Source organism: Aedes albopictus, chromosome 1, assembly GCF_035046485.1.
Source record: "Aedes albopictus strain Foshan chromosome 1, AalbF5, whole genome shotgun sequence".
Lineage (NCBI taxonomy): Eukaryota > Metazoa > Arthropoda > Insecta > Diptera > Culicidae > Aedes > Aedes albopictus.
Window position 1 is genome coordinate 280,417,505 of NC_085136.1, and position 13,786 is coordinate 280,431,290.

The window sequence follows — 13,786 nt, forward strand, 5'->3', positions numbered from 1 at the left end:
TTTGACGTCTACTTAAATTATGCTGAAGAGTCTGATAAATTGCAGACATTCATATGTATATTTTATATTCAGCTATATATGATTCTATTTGAACAGTGTTGCCATCAAACATAACAAAAACTCATATCAGAAGCTATTACTGGTTGGCCTTCGTGCACGTAAATCAATTCGGTGTAAAATAAACGGACGCAAAATGAGGTCGGAGAAACGAACTCCTGTTAGAACAATTCAATTACATCCTGGAGACCCTGAGCCTTTTTTCATATTTAAATTTAAAAACAACAAAGTAGCATGAAATGAGCTCACTTATTCATGAACTTCCATTCATTGCCCCAGCACTGTCGCCGCCTCTAGTGTAGAACGCATGTAAGATCCGTACTACGTTATTACATGATCTCAGTTCACAATTGAAAAACTGTCCAAATTTTCCTGCTTTATTCCCAGTGTGCAACCCTTTCCCAGTATGAATCCCACCATCATACATATTAGGTATAACGTCTACCTACCAACCGAGCAGGCAGCAACCAGGAGTGATTTCAAGCTTTAGTAGACTGCGTGGTTTTGTAGATGCAGTTCGAGTGCAGCTGCTGCTACTGCTGCTGCTATGGTAGATCCCCATTATTGTTGGCCGTCTCTGGCGGTGAAGGCTGTTGCTTTGTGTGTGCGCTGTGGTGCAATACTTTGCTACCTACTTAAAGCAAACCCAAGAGCAGAGCAATACAAATCGTGCTTTTGTCCGTCGCCGCCGCCAGCGGAACCAGGATCAACAACACTGAGCGTGGTGGGGTACCGTATGGAGCGAGCGAGCAGGCTGCCTGTGCTACTGTTGCTGAGAGGTCACACACTGATTTATGTTGGGAGCTCTGTTTGCAGCATATCTTGAGCGGCACAAGTCAAGCGCAAAACATTGCTACGTAGTGCATGGCCCGTGTTGGTCGGGTATGACCGGAAAGTTTAATGTGCGGGATAATGCGAATTGCTTTCGGTTTCTTCGCCTGAGGTCTACGGTGTTGGGTTGGAAGGCGGAAGACGAGCGCGCACGGTACGGTGTTGGGTCAATTGGAAATTATTGGCGGGATTTTGAACCGGATGGTGATGAATCTTCAGCAACTTAAAGCAAGAATTATCCATCACTCTAATTACACGCTGAACGAGTGTGTTTAGCTGCAAATCAATGTTGCAATATCTAGTGATTGAAAACCGATTTCCATTGAACTGTTTTGAGAGTAGCTTCCCAAGTAACCACGAAGCACTATAATTCACCTGGAGGCGAATATGATGCTATTAAGGAGCTGACATGCTCTATATTGGCCGCTTAATAACCCTGTGAGCCAAAAGTGGCGAAATATAGTGCTAATGGTTACTAGGGTTGTTATTATCATTCCCGGTCAAAACTTGTAGGTCATACCTCAAAATAATATACACTGGAACCTTTTTTTATGCCTTTAGCTGGGAGTGCATAAAAAAGGACATCAAGTCCTGTGCCCTGTGCCTTAATCTAGTCAGGGCTATAATGAGGAAATATAGTTCACAAGAACAGGTCTTGCTCCTAGGAATTTAAAATGAGGTTACGGAGGTTTCCGGACACTTCCCAGAGAGCCTAAAAAGGGGGTTCCAAAAGGCTTCAGGAATGTTTCAGAGGGTTGTTTCAGAGGACTTCAGGAGCCTATGAGGGGGTTCCGATAGGTTTTGTTGTCGTTTCAATGCGATTACGGGGATTTGGGGGCGTTTCGATAGTATTACGGGGGTTCCAAGGACGTTTCCAAGGTCTCAGGAGCCTTTAAAGGTCGTTTCAAGTCGTATAACAGGGGCGCTTCAAGGGGTTTTTAAAGATGTTTCAGGGGGTTTCTGAAGGCTTTTAAAGGAATTTCAGGAGCGTTTAAAAGGGTTAGAAGTTTTTTTTTCTGTACGGTTCTCAGGAGCTTTTTAAGGTCGTTTCAAGGGGTTTCAAGGGTGTTTCAGGGAGTTTCAGAGGATTTCAGGGGATCTCAGGAGTATTTTTAAGGCATGCAGTAGTATTTCCAAGGAATTTCGGGGATTTCTGGAGCGTTTCAATAGTATGGAGCGTCCCAGAGACCCTCCGAAACCCCGTGAGACCTCATGAAACCCCCTGAGATTCCCCTGAAACTCCCCTGAGATCCAATGGTACCTTATTTAAACCCATGAAACGTCTTTGAGACCCTCTGGAAGTCCCCTGGAGCCCCCTGAGACTCCTTGAAACGCCCATTGAGCCTCCCTTCCTGGAACACATCTGCGACCATTTGGAATTCTGAACGTCTGAACGAAAATGCATTTGAAAGACCAGGATACTATTGTTCCTGCCAGGCACAACTCCAAGAAGTAATCCCGATGCAACTCCTAGAGGAATTCACAGTGAAACTTCCAGGGAAATGTCTAGTGAAATTTCGATAGAGGAACTCCCGATGGATTATTCCTAGCGGAATTCCTGATGGAACTCCTACATTATTTGTTGGAGGAAATCCCAGTGGAATTTCTAGTGGAGCTTCTAAATGAATTTCCAACTTTTTTCGGCATTACAGTCAAAGAAACCTTGCGTTGATACTTTTAAATCCTCGCCAACGTTTCGGCCCTTGTTGGGACCTTCTTCTGGACTCGATCTAAATCAACAAATCGAGCTCTGAAGAAGCTTCCAACCCCGAGATATTGGGTTTTATGACGGTTCTCAGAACCTCTGCAAGACTGATTGGACATTAGCACTCATTCGGGAATGGAGCTTCACTTTGACATAAGAGAAAATCGAAATTTGTCCCAGCCTTAGATAGGGTAAATGATGATGGTTGAACCAATTTGGGGTATTTTAATACGTACATAACAGGGCTGCAAAACACTGAGTCGATAAGAAGAGCGTCCAACATAGCTCTGGTCCTCACAAATTCCTACCTCTTGCTTCCACGGGTCAAGCGATGACAAAGACCGCCAGCTAAGAGTTGTGTGTTTAGCTGGAAGTGCAGCCTGGGCGCTGTTGTCCTTCTGACTTCAGCTAGATTGAGGAGGTACGATTCGAGCGTTTGTTCACCAAGGAGGTGCGGCTCAAACAGCGTCTGTTCTAACATCCAGCGGCTGAGTAAGAAACGCTGCACCACGCCCAGCTAGATCAACGAACATCTGCGGCCGGGGCCCGGCTAGGGGTCACTGTGCCCAAGTAAGGTACACTTCAATAACAAAGCGGGTGCTTTGTTTTGGAGAATTTGGTACCAAATTCCGATGATGATGATGATGAAGATGATGATGATGACGATGAGGATGATGGTGAAGATGACGATGGGACACGCCCAAGCATTGGAGACGCCCAAGTGAGGCGGGGCTAGAAGATGTAGGCCTTCGGGTAAAGATTCTCAGAAAGGTTTTTTTTTTGCGAACACGCCCAAGTCAGGCGTGGTTAGGAAATTAGGTTTTTTTTCTATCAGAACTAGGATTCTTGGTAGGGCTTGGGATACGCCCAAGACACGGCTAGGCTTGGGATACGCCCAAGAGAGAAGAGATTTTTCAAGAAGAGAAAGATGTAAAACACGATGTGGACAAGTAGGATAGGTAGAAGGTTTTGGGACTTTTTAGTATTTACATTTTTTTAGGTTTTTGGACACACCCAAGATGGGTTGGGCAACGTTAGGAATTTTCGTGACTTCTTCGGGAAAACGATAGTGATGGTAGGAGTTTTAGACACGCCCGAGTTGGTTCGGGTATTGCTAGGAAATTTAGGCTATAAATACTGAGGCTTTGGCTTCAATCGGGGTTCAGTTTTCAACGTAAGAGTTCAGTTCAGTTCGGTTCGGTTCAGTTAAAAGACAGTCTGTGAGACAGTTCGGGTCAGTTCAGAAAAGACAGTAGTTGTTAAGGTTCAGTCCTTAGTCGGGAGTTGAGTTCGGTTCAGTGTGTGAGTCAGTTGTTAAGGTTCAGTTCGTGTAGTTGTTAAGATTCAGTTTTTTTTTTGGAAATTGAGTGAGCTGAGTCCTTGACAGTCAGTTGTTGAGGTGGAGTCTGTAGAAGTCAGTTAATGAAGAAAGTTCACCATTCAACGTCAGTTAAAGAAAGTAATCTAAAGTTAAAAGTGCATTGTGAAGTGTAAAAGTGAATTAAGTAGTTAAGTAGTGGTGTAAAATTTAACGGTTAAACCAATATAGATAATGACGGAAGCACGGACATTGTAATTTAAAGAGATATCACATCCTTGTGTATAATAGTTTATAGAAGATTCCCAAAGGTAACGGGACGCTTCACAAGGTGGTAGCCCCATCAGCGTGGTCGTCCTAGTGTTGGTTGGGACGTTAAACAGAACTGGCACGATGGCCCTCCGGCGAGACAGGAGTGTTGGCGTTGTTCACGCCCAAGCGAGAACGGAGCGCCATGTGACAGCTCCATATGTTGTGGAAACGACAGACAGAAATCCGCCGAAACACTCAGAAACATCGGGAAGCAACGACGCGGACGCGCACGAGATGCGAACCCATCCGAGAGTGTGTCATCATCGTCATCACGTAGCAGGGAGAGCGACGACGACCGTCATTAACGCAGCTGAGAGAGCGATGACGACCAGCGAGAGTGAGAGCGGGAGCGACGACCGACGCGGCTGCTCGCTCGCGTTGCAGTCAGAGTAACCATCGCGCCGCAGGCGGCAAAGCACGTGACGGTCTAGCGTGTTCGCGCGAGTGCGCGAACGTTCTAGAATTAAGTTTTCTACCATATATAAGCAGCGTAGCTGCGCGTACCCAGTTAGTTGTTATTTTGAATTCGCGTAATAAAGATCGTAGTGTTAAGTGTAAGTCAAGTGTAAAAGTGATTATTCCATACCGATCCGAATTCCCACAGTCCAACCAGGAGTGGAAGGAATCTAAACCGAGTGAGTTAGATTCACCGAGTTATAGCTACAGGGCTAGCCAAGAGCGAGTTTACCCACTAGTGCTGTAGCTACCGTCATACCCAGTCAGAGCCTGGAGGAGGCTCTAACATTGGTCCTGATCGAACCGGATCTGCGAGCCAGGACGGTTACCACCGTGGAATACAGTGTGAAACCCTACCGAGAAGTGTGCTATCGAATCGAAAGTGCAAGACCGAAGTGAAAGTGTGACGTGAACCAAAACCGAGAAAGAACTGTGAACTGTACCAGTGCGAGAGAAGTGAACAGAATGTCGGTCGGTCGAACGCCGATAAAAACGACGGTGGATCCCGAGCAGGTGAAGATGCTCATCCACCAACGCGGAGTAGTGAAAGGGAAAGTGACGAAAATCCACAATACGCTCGAGAATGCTGAAGACCATCCGGAGTTAGTGAGTGTGCCCCTGCTGAAAGTGTTCCAGAAGAAATTAGAAATGCACTACAGTGAATATGAGGCAATCCATCGCGAAGTGTTGTCAGTGACGCCGCCATCCAAGGTTGAAGAGCAGGATGAAAAGCTGGAGGAGTTTGACAAACTGCACACCGATGCCTTGGTCAGACTGGAGCAGCTGATGGAGAGTCTCACCAAGCAGCCTGCCACCGCGAATGTCAACGCTGGGACAGCACCTCCCGTTGTGGTGCAGCAATCCCTCAAAGCTCCGATACCCTGCTTTGATGGGAAAACCGAGAACTGGCCAAAGTTCAAAGCGATGTTTTCGGACGTGGTGTGCAACAGCAGCGACTCGGATGCCGTCAAATTGCATCACCTGGACAAAGCCCTTGTCGGTGATGCCGCCGGACTCATCAACGCCAAGATGATTACCGACAACAACTTCAAGGAAGTTTGGAGGCAGCTGACCGAACAGTTCCAGAACCCGAGAGTGATTGTGGACACCCACGTCGAGGGATTGATTCGTCTGAAGCCGATAGCGAAGGGAAGCTACAAGGATCTCCTGGAGCTGATCAAGACCTGCGAGCGCCACGTAGCTGGGCTGGAGTACCAGGGACTGAAGGTGGATACCCTCTCCGGCATCCTCATCACCAAGTTGCTGACGTCGCGGCTGGACGACCACACCCTCCAGCTATGGGAGCGCAACCAGAAGCACGGTAAGTTACCCGACTTCAGCGATACGATGCGGTTCTTGAAAGGTGAGTGCCAAATACTTGAACGATTCCAACATTCTCGCCACCCTTCGAAAGATACTCCACCTAAGCCTCAACCCAAGTCTTTTAACCAAAAGGTCCATTCTGTCACATCCTCAAACCAATCCAACCAATGTCAGTTTTGCAATGACGACCACCGCAACTATGAATGTCCGAAGTTTAACCAAATGTCTGTTTCAGAGCGTATCACCAAGGTGAAGCAATTGAAGATCTGCTTCAATTGCCTTCGGCCTGGACATCGAGTAATCGATTGTTCCGCCAAGAGAATTTGCGCGAGGTGTAAGAAGCGACACCATACGCTTCTACACGAAGAATCTTCTTCTAAGCCCCAGTCTGAACCCCTTCCTCAGAAGAATGATTCTCCAAAGGTTAACGCGGAAGTGAGCAATACACCCAAACCCCCAACGTCAGCAGCCCCAAATACCTCGTGCTCGTGCAGTAATCCCCAAACAGTGAAAACCGTGATGCTGTTGACGGCCGTTGTTAACCTCGAAGATTGCCGTGGTAATGTGGTTCCATGCCGCACCCTTTTGGATAGTGGATCCCAAGTGTGCTTCCTGTCAGAAGTTATGGCCAACCGATTGTCCATTCCCCGTGAGTCTGTAAGCGTCCCGGTTACAGGAATTGGTGAAGCCAAGTTCTATGCTCGTGAGAAGCTGAACGTGTCAGTTTCTTCCAGGTATTCGAACTTTTCTATTACCGTCGAGTGTCTGATTGTACTGAAAGTTACTGGATTTATTCCATCGTCGAAGATTGATATCTCCTCCTGGTCGATTCCAGCAGGGATACAATTAGCCGATCCCGAGATTTTCGTGCCAGAGCGGATTGATATGCTCATTGGTGCTTCGAAGTTTTTTGGTTTGCTTAAGTCAGGTCACCTCCGACTAGCAGATGGTTTGCCAGAACTCCATGAGACCCATTTCGGATGGGTTGTTGCGGGTGAGGTAGACGATCGTGTTGTCAATACGGTGCAACAAGTGCATTCCGCCACTGTGGATTCTTTGAATGATACCGTGAAGAAGTTCTGGGAACTGGAAGAGATTGCTGATACTCCGAGCCTAGGAACCGAGCAGGACGAGTGTGAGGACACCTTCCGAAGGACCCACCATCGAACACCATCTGGACGATATGTTGTGCAATTACCCTTTAGAGAAGATGTCAACAAGCTTTGTGATAACCGAGAGATGGCTCTTCGTCGTTTCCTTGCGTTGGAAAGGCGACTCGTGAAGGATCCTACTCTGAAGGAGCAGTACGTTCGATTCATCCAAGAGTATGAGGAGTTGGGCCATTGCAGAGAAGTGGATGAAGCCCGCGATCATCCATCGCATGGACGCTACTATTTACCCCACCACGCCGTGTTGAGATCATCTAGCTCCACAACCAAGCTACGAGTGGTATTTGACGCCTCGGCGCGACAATACCAAGGCGCAAGGTCGCTGAATGACGTTCTGCAAGTCGGTGGCAACGTACAAAATGACTTGTTCAGTATCCTCCTTCGATTCCGCAGACATGCCGTAGCCTTCACTGCCGACATCACGAAGATGTATCGGCAAGTGCTGGTTGATCCATCGCAGACTTGTTACCAAAGGATTTTCTGGAGAGACAGCCCAGATAAACCACTGAGAGTACTGGAGTTACAGACCGTAACGTACGGGACTGCCGCTGCACCTTTTCTAGCCACCAGGTGTTTGAGCCAGTTGTGCGAGGACGAAGGAGGCAGGTTCCCAGTTGCAGCGAAAATAGTGCGAAAGGACTGTCACGTCGATGCCGTCCTTTCAGGAGCCGAGAGCGTAGAAGAAGCAGTTGATGCCCAGCAGCAGTTACAACAGCTGTTGCGATGTGGTGGATTCCCGATACATAAATGGAGTTCGAATTGTCCAGCGATGCTTACCAATGTTCCCGAGACAGACCGAGAGAAACTGATACGCTTGGATCAAGAGTCGACCCGAGAAGTAGTCAAGACCCTGGGACTGACTTGGAGCCCCAAAGCCGATGAGTTCGTGTTCGTTACCAGTAGTTGTGCCAAAGTTCCAAGTAAGTACACAAAGCGGATGGTATTTTATGAGATTGGTAGACTGTTCGATCCGCTAGGCTTGGCATCACCCGTTGTCGTTATTGCTAAGATGCTAATGCAAGAGATTTGGAAGTCTGGTCTACCATGGGATGCCGAGCTTGATGGAGAACTACTTCAGTGGTGGCTGACTTTCCGTGACGCTTTACCAGGAGTTTGCGATTTGAGCATACCCCGCCGTGTGATTTCCCAACAAGCCGTTGCCCTGGAAATACACGGATTTTCAGATGCATCGATTCGAGCGTACGGAGCTGTATTGTATGTGAGAAGCATTCTACCAGATGGAACTGCACAGCTAGCCCTGTTGTGTAGTAAGTCGAAGGTGTCGCCTATCGCTGAGGTGAGCATTCCACGTAAGGAATTGCTGGCTGCCCGTTTGCTGTCTCGACTTGTGGTAAAGGTCAGGGATGGGAACACTCACTTGCAAAGAGTTACACTCACTTGCTATTTTCTCAGCTCAGAAGCATGCAATCAAGAAATGATGTATGGACGACTTTTACCTTGTGGTTTTGCCTAAAACTTTGACGAATGGAGTAGGGGTCGTACACAAATCCCAACGTCGTGACAGAGCTGTGAAAGCAACTCTCCACGAGGTGAGTGTAATTTACATTCATCTCTTGGAGAGTTGCCTTCGAAGCTCCCTCACGACTTCGGTATGCGTGTGCGACCCCTACTCCATTCGGCAAAGTTTTATACAAAACCACAAGGCAAAAGTCGTCCATATATCGTTTCTTGATTGCACGCTTCTGAGCTGAGAAAACTTCAAGTGAGTGTAACCCTTTGCAAGTGAGTGTTCCCATCCTTGGTAAAGGTTATTGATTCTCTAGAGCTGGATATTTCCAATGTGACTCTGTGGTCCGACAGTCAAATTGTACTCGCATGGCTCAGAAAACCCTTGGCTTCACTGCAGATCTTCGTCCGAAATAGAGCATCGGAAATCAACAAGGAGACTAGTGGCTACACATGGAAGTATATCCCCACCAAGGAGAACCCCGCGGACATAATATCAAGAGGCATGCTCCCTAATGCTTTGAAGTCAAGCGAGTTGTGGAGGAACGGCCCACAGTTCCTATGGGAATCTGATTACCAAGTTGAGTCGCCAACAGATATCCCAGATGCGGAGCTGCCGGAGATGAAACAGATCGTAGTTTTAGCGTCAACCGCCTTCAATAGAGACCAACTTCCCGTATTTTCTAAATACAGTTCCTTCTGTAAGCTTCAGCAAGTGATGGCTTACGTCCAGCGTTTCATCTCAAACTGTCGTAAGAAGGATGACAAGCTCCGTGTCAAACAGAGACACACCAGTGTTCCAGAGCTCCGTAAAGCAATGGAGCTGATTATAAAGATCGTTCAGCACGAGGTTCTTGGAGATGAAATCAGACGGATTAATCAAAACGAGCCTTGTAAGAAAATTGCACAGTTGCACCCTATATACCAGGATGGAGTTTTGAGAGTCGGAGGGAGATTGAAACACTCGTCCATGATGTCAGAAGCAAAACACCTGTTCATACTTCCGAGGCACCCGATTGTTGACCTATTGATTCGAGCATACCATTTGGAGAACCTGCACGAGGGACCGTCTAGTTTGCTTGCGAACCTGCGCACTCGTTTCTGGATACTACACGGACGATCGGCCGTGAGAAAAGTCACCAGAGGTTGCGTCACCTGTTTCCGTGCAAACCCAAAATGTTCCACGCAGCAAATGGGCAATCTACCTTCTTGTCGGGTAACGCCGGCTCATCCATTCGAGATCACGGGCGTAGATTATGCAGGACCTGTATATGTGAAGCAAGGGCGCCACCGACCGAGATTAGAGAAAGCATATCTGGGAGTCTTCGTGTGCATGGTCACAAGGGCTGTGCACCTGGAGTTAATTTCCGACATGACCACCGAAGCCTTTGTTGCGGCATTACATCGATTCACTGCCAGAAGAGGAATGCCGAAAGAAATTCATTCTGACAATGGATCCAACTTCCGAGGAGCGAGAAACGAGTTGCACGAGCTGTTTGAATTGTTCCGCTCAGAAGCGTTGGAGAATGAGATTGAGGATTTTTGTCAGCCAAGGGAAATTTCATGGCACTTCATTCCTCCTGAAGCGCCAAACTTTGGGGGAATTTGGGAGGCTGCTGTGAAAAGCGCAAAATTCCATTTGAAAAGAACTCTCAAAGACGCTCGGTTAACATTTGAGGAGTATGTGACAGTCTTGGTTCAGGTTGAGGCAATTCTAAATTCAAGACCGCTCTATTCCGTATCGTCTGACCCGGGTGACCCTGAAGTAATCACACCGGGACACTTCTTGATTGGCCGGCCCTTAACTGCCGTACCGGAACCCAGCTATGAGGGTAGCCCGGTCAATCGTCTAAGTCGTTGGCAATACCTCCAGAAACTGCGAGAAGGTTTCTGGCATAAGTGGAAGCGCGAATACCTTCAGTCCCTACAAGGTCGAAACAAAAACAGAAATAAGCAGCCAAACATTCAGCCCGGTATGATTGTGCTGCTTGAAGAGAAGGACACACCGCCACAACGATGGAAACTAGGCAAGATTGTGCGAACCTACCCTGGAACCGACGAGTTGGTTCGTACCGTCGATGTGCAGGTCGGAGATTCCATCTACAAGCGACCGATAACGAAAATCGCCGTATTACCGATTGAGGACAACATCATCGCGTCAGAAGCTTCTTCAGAGAGCAAGTCTCAGCCCGGGGGAGTATGTTCACGCCCAAGCGAGAACGGAGCGCCATGTGACAGCTCCATATGTTGTGGAAACGACAGACAGAAATCCGCCGAAACACCCAGAAACATCGGGAAGCAAGGGGCTGTCCATAAACCACGTGGTCATGAGAGGGGGGGGGGGGGGGGGGTTTGGGCCAATGACCATTTTGTATGGACAAATAAAAATTTTTGTATGGACTAATGAACACGCGGGGGGGGTGGTTGAAAAGTCCCAAAAAAATGACCACGTGGTTTATGGACAGCCCCCAACGACGCGGACGCGCACGAGATGCGAACCCATCCGAGAGTGTGTCATCATCGTCATCACGTTGCAGGGAGAGCGACGACGACCGTCATTAACGCAGCTGAGAGAGCGATGACGACCAGCGAGAGTGAGAGCGGGAGCGACGACCGACGCGGCTGCTCGCGTTGCAGTCAGAGTAACCATCGCGCCGCAGGCGGCAAAGCACGTGACGGTCTAGCGTGTTCGCGCGAGTGCGCGAACGTTCTAGAATTAAGTTTTCTACCATATATAAGCAGCGTAGCTGCGCGTACCCAGTTAGTTGTTATTTTGAATTCGCGTAATAAAGATCGTAGTGTTAAGTGTAAGTCAAGTGTAAAAGTGATTATTCCATACCGATCCGAATTCCCACAGTCCAACCAGGAGTGGAAGGAATCTAAACCGAGTGAGTTAGATTCACCGAGTTATAGCTACAGGGCTAGCCAAGAGCGAGTTTACCCACTAGTGCTGTAGCTACCGTCATACCCAGTCAGAGCCTGGAGGAGGCTCTAACAGGCGTAGGCCCAATAAGCCACCCGTAAAAATCCCCATTGCGAATAACATAGGAGAAAATACGACTCGATACAATCGGCAAAGACCCACGCGACGAAATAAGGACTACGATTGGAAACTTGGAACATGGAATTGCAAGTCACTAGGTTTCGCAGGATGTGACAGGATAATCTACGACGAACTACATCCCCGCAACTTCGACATCGTGGCGTTGCAGGAACTTTGTTGGACTGGACAGAAAGTGTGGAAAAGCGGGCATCGAGCGGCTACCTTCTACCAAAGCTGTGACACCACCAATGAACTGGGAACAGGATTTATAGTGTTGGGCAAGATGCGACAACGTGTGATCGGGTGGCAGCCGATCAACGCAAGAATGTGCATGTTGAGAGTTAAGGGCCGTTTCTTCAACTACAGCATCATCAACGTCCACTGCCCACACGAAGGGAGACCCGATGACGAGAAAGAAGCGTTCTATGCGCAGTTAGAGCAAACATACGATGGTTGCTCGCCGCGTGACGTGAAAATCGTTGTCGGCGACATGAACGCGCAGGTAGGAAGGGAGGAAATGTACAGACCGGTAATCGGGCGAAACAGCCTGCACGCCGTATCGAATGAAAACGGCCAGCGATGCGTAAACTTTGAAGCCTCCCGTGGTATGGTAGTTCGAAGCACCTTCTTCCCCCGCAAAGATATCCACAAAGCCACCTGGAGATCACCCGACCAACAAACAGAAAATCAAATCGACCACGTTCTAATCGACGGTAAATTCTTCTCGTATATAAGATTCGGATAACTGCTTAGTCGCTGTATGCATGGGCTCAAAACATTCGACAGTTATCAACACGCGTCGAAGTCGAGCGCCGCGGCTCAACATCGAGCAGCTGCGTAACGTAGAAGTGGCTCAAGACTACGCGCAGCAGTTAGCAGTGGCCCTACCAACGGAAGAGCAGCTTGGCGCAGCTACACTTGAAGATGGCTGGAGGAACATCCGATCCGCCAACAGAAAACAGGCCACTCCGTCCGGTTGTGTCAACGATTGGCTCAGCTACGTACAACATTGCTTAATACCTGTCAGACAGACATAATAGGTACATAGTATAGCAAACACGACTCCCACGTCCGCAATAGTTTCGATTTCGCCAGTGAAATAACAGGGTTCCAGACGGACGAGAACGAGGTGCTTTTTTCGTTAGATGTGGTTTCACTGTATACGAACGTACCAGTCGATTTCGCTCTACGATGCCTCGAGGAGCGGTGGGAAGAAGTGGAGCAGCACACGAATATCGACAAAACGGACTTCGTGTACGCAGTGAAGCTGGTATTGGAATCGATGTTCTTCGTGTATCAGGGTGATGTATACGGACAGACATTCGGTGTACCCATGGGTTCGCCATTATCACCAGTAATTTCCAATGTGGTGATGGAAAAATTGGAACAGGAGTGCAGGATGCAGCTGGAGGAGAAAGGTATACATCTGAAGCTGTACCGTAGATACGTGGACGACTGCATGTGTATAGCTAGAAGGGAGCACATCCAAACGATCGTGGATACGTTCAATAGTTTTCATGATCGTCTCCAGTTTATTGTTGAAATGGAAGTGGGAGGGAAAATAAAGTTTCTTGACATGATGTTGGAACCAAATAAATACATCTTGACTTCCGAAACATTCTAACGGAAGGTACCTGGACAATACGTCCAAAAGCCCGTTCCAACATAAACAAAATACCGCGATCGCGCTAATTGATCGCGCCATTAAGTTAACATGTGGGGCGAAGCGGGAAGAAACGTTAAGGACAGACTTGTTAGAATCCCAAAATGGCCACCACAATGGCTTACTTTGGCACCTACTCACGATTTCGAGGGCACAAATCTCTTCGTAAACAAAATCAGTGCACCTGAGCTTCTTATTTTAAGCTTATTACAAATGAGCAAGAACAGAATAATAAATCGCACTGTTGTTTGAAGCTTACTTCTTGAGACTTGTGCGTTTGAAGTTCTAATGCACTGTTGAAGCGAGATTTCAAGACGTTTGTCCTTAAAACAAGCAACACAAATCCTAGAAAGAAACAACTATCCCTCCTGGTTCATACAGAAACTAAAAAGACTCCGCATACACAAACACTACAACACCTTGGAGGCCGACAACCGAACTA

General features: G+C 47.8%; 1 protein-coding gene across 1 annotated transcript; it reads left to right on the forward strand.

Annotated features, from left to right (window-relative positions):
* The first annotated feature begins 5,144 nt into the window (after positions 1–5,144).
* On the forward strand, positions 5,145–13,305 carry LOC134291886 (uncharacterized). Its single transcript, XM_062860256.1, has 4 exons — positions 5,145–6,042; positions 6,238–8,481; positions 8,956–10,795; positions 12,762–13,305. Exons 1-4 carry the CDS (start codon positions 5,145–5,147, stop codon positions 13,303–13,305), a joined length of 5,526 nt encoding a protein of 1,841 aa, XP_062716240.1.
* Positions 13,306–13,786: the final 481 nt, after the last annotated feature.

Excerpts from the sequence above, each read along its gene's own strand:
- LOC134291886 (XM_062860256.1), top strand. The coding sequence starts at position 5,145 with ATGTCGGTCGGTCGAACGCCGATAAAAACGACGGTGGATCCCGAGCAG. Across the intron at positions 6,043-6,237 it reads TACGATGCGGTTCTTGAAAG|AGCGTATCACCAAGGTGAAG; the intron begins GTGAGTGCCAAA and ends TGTCTGTTTCAG. Across the intron at positions 8,482-8,955 it reads CGCTGAGGTGAGCATTCCAC|AGCTGGATATTTCCAATGTG; the intron begins GTAAGGAATTGC and ends TTGATTCTCTAG.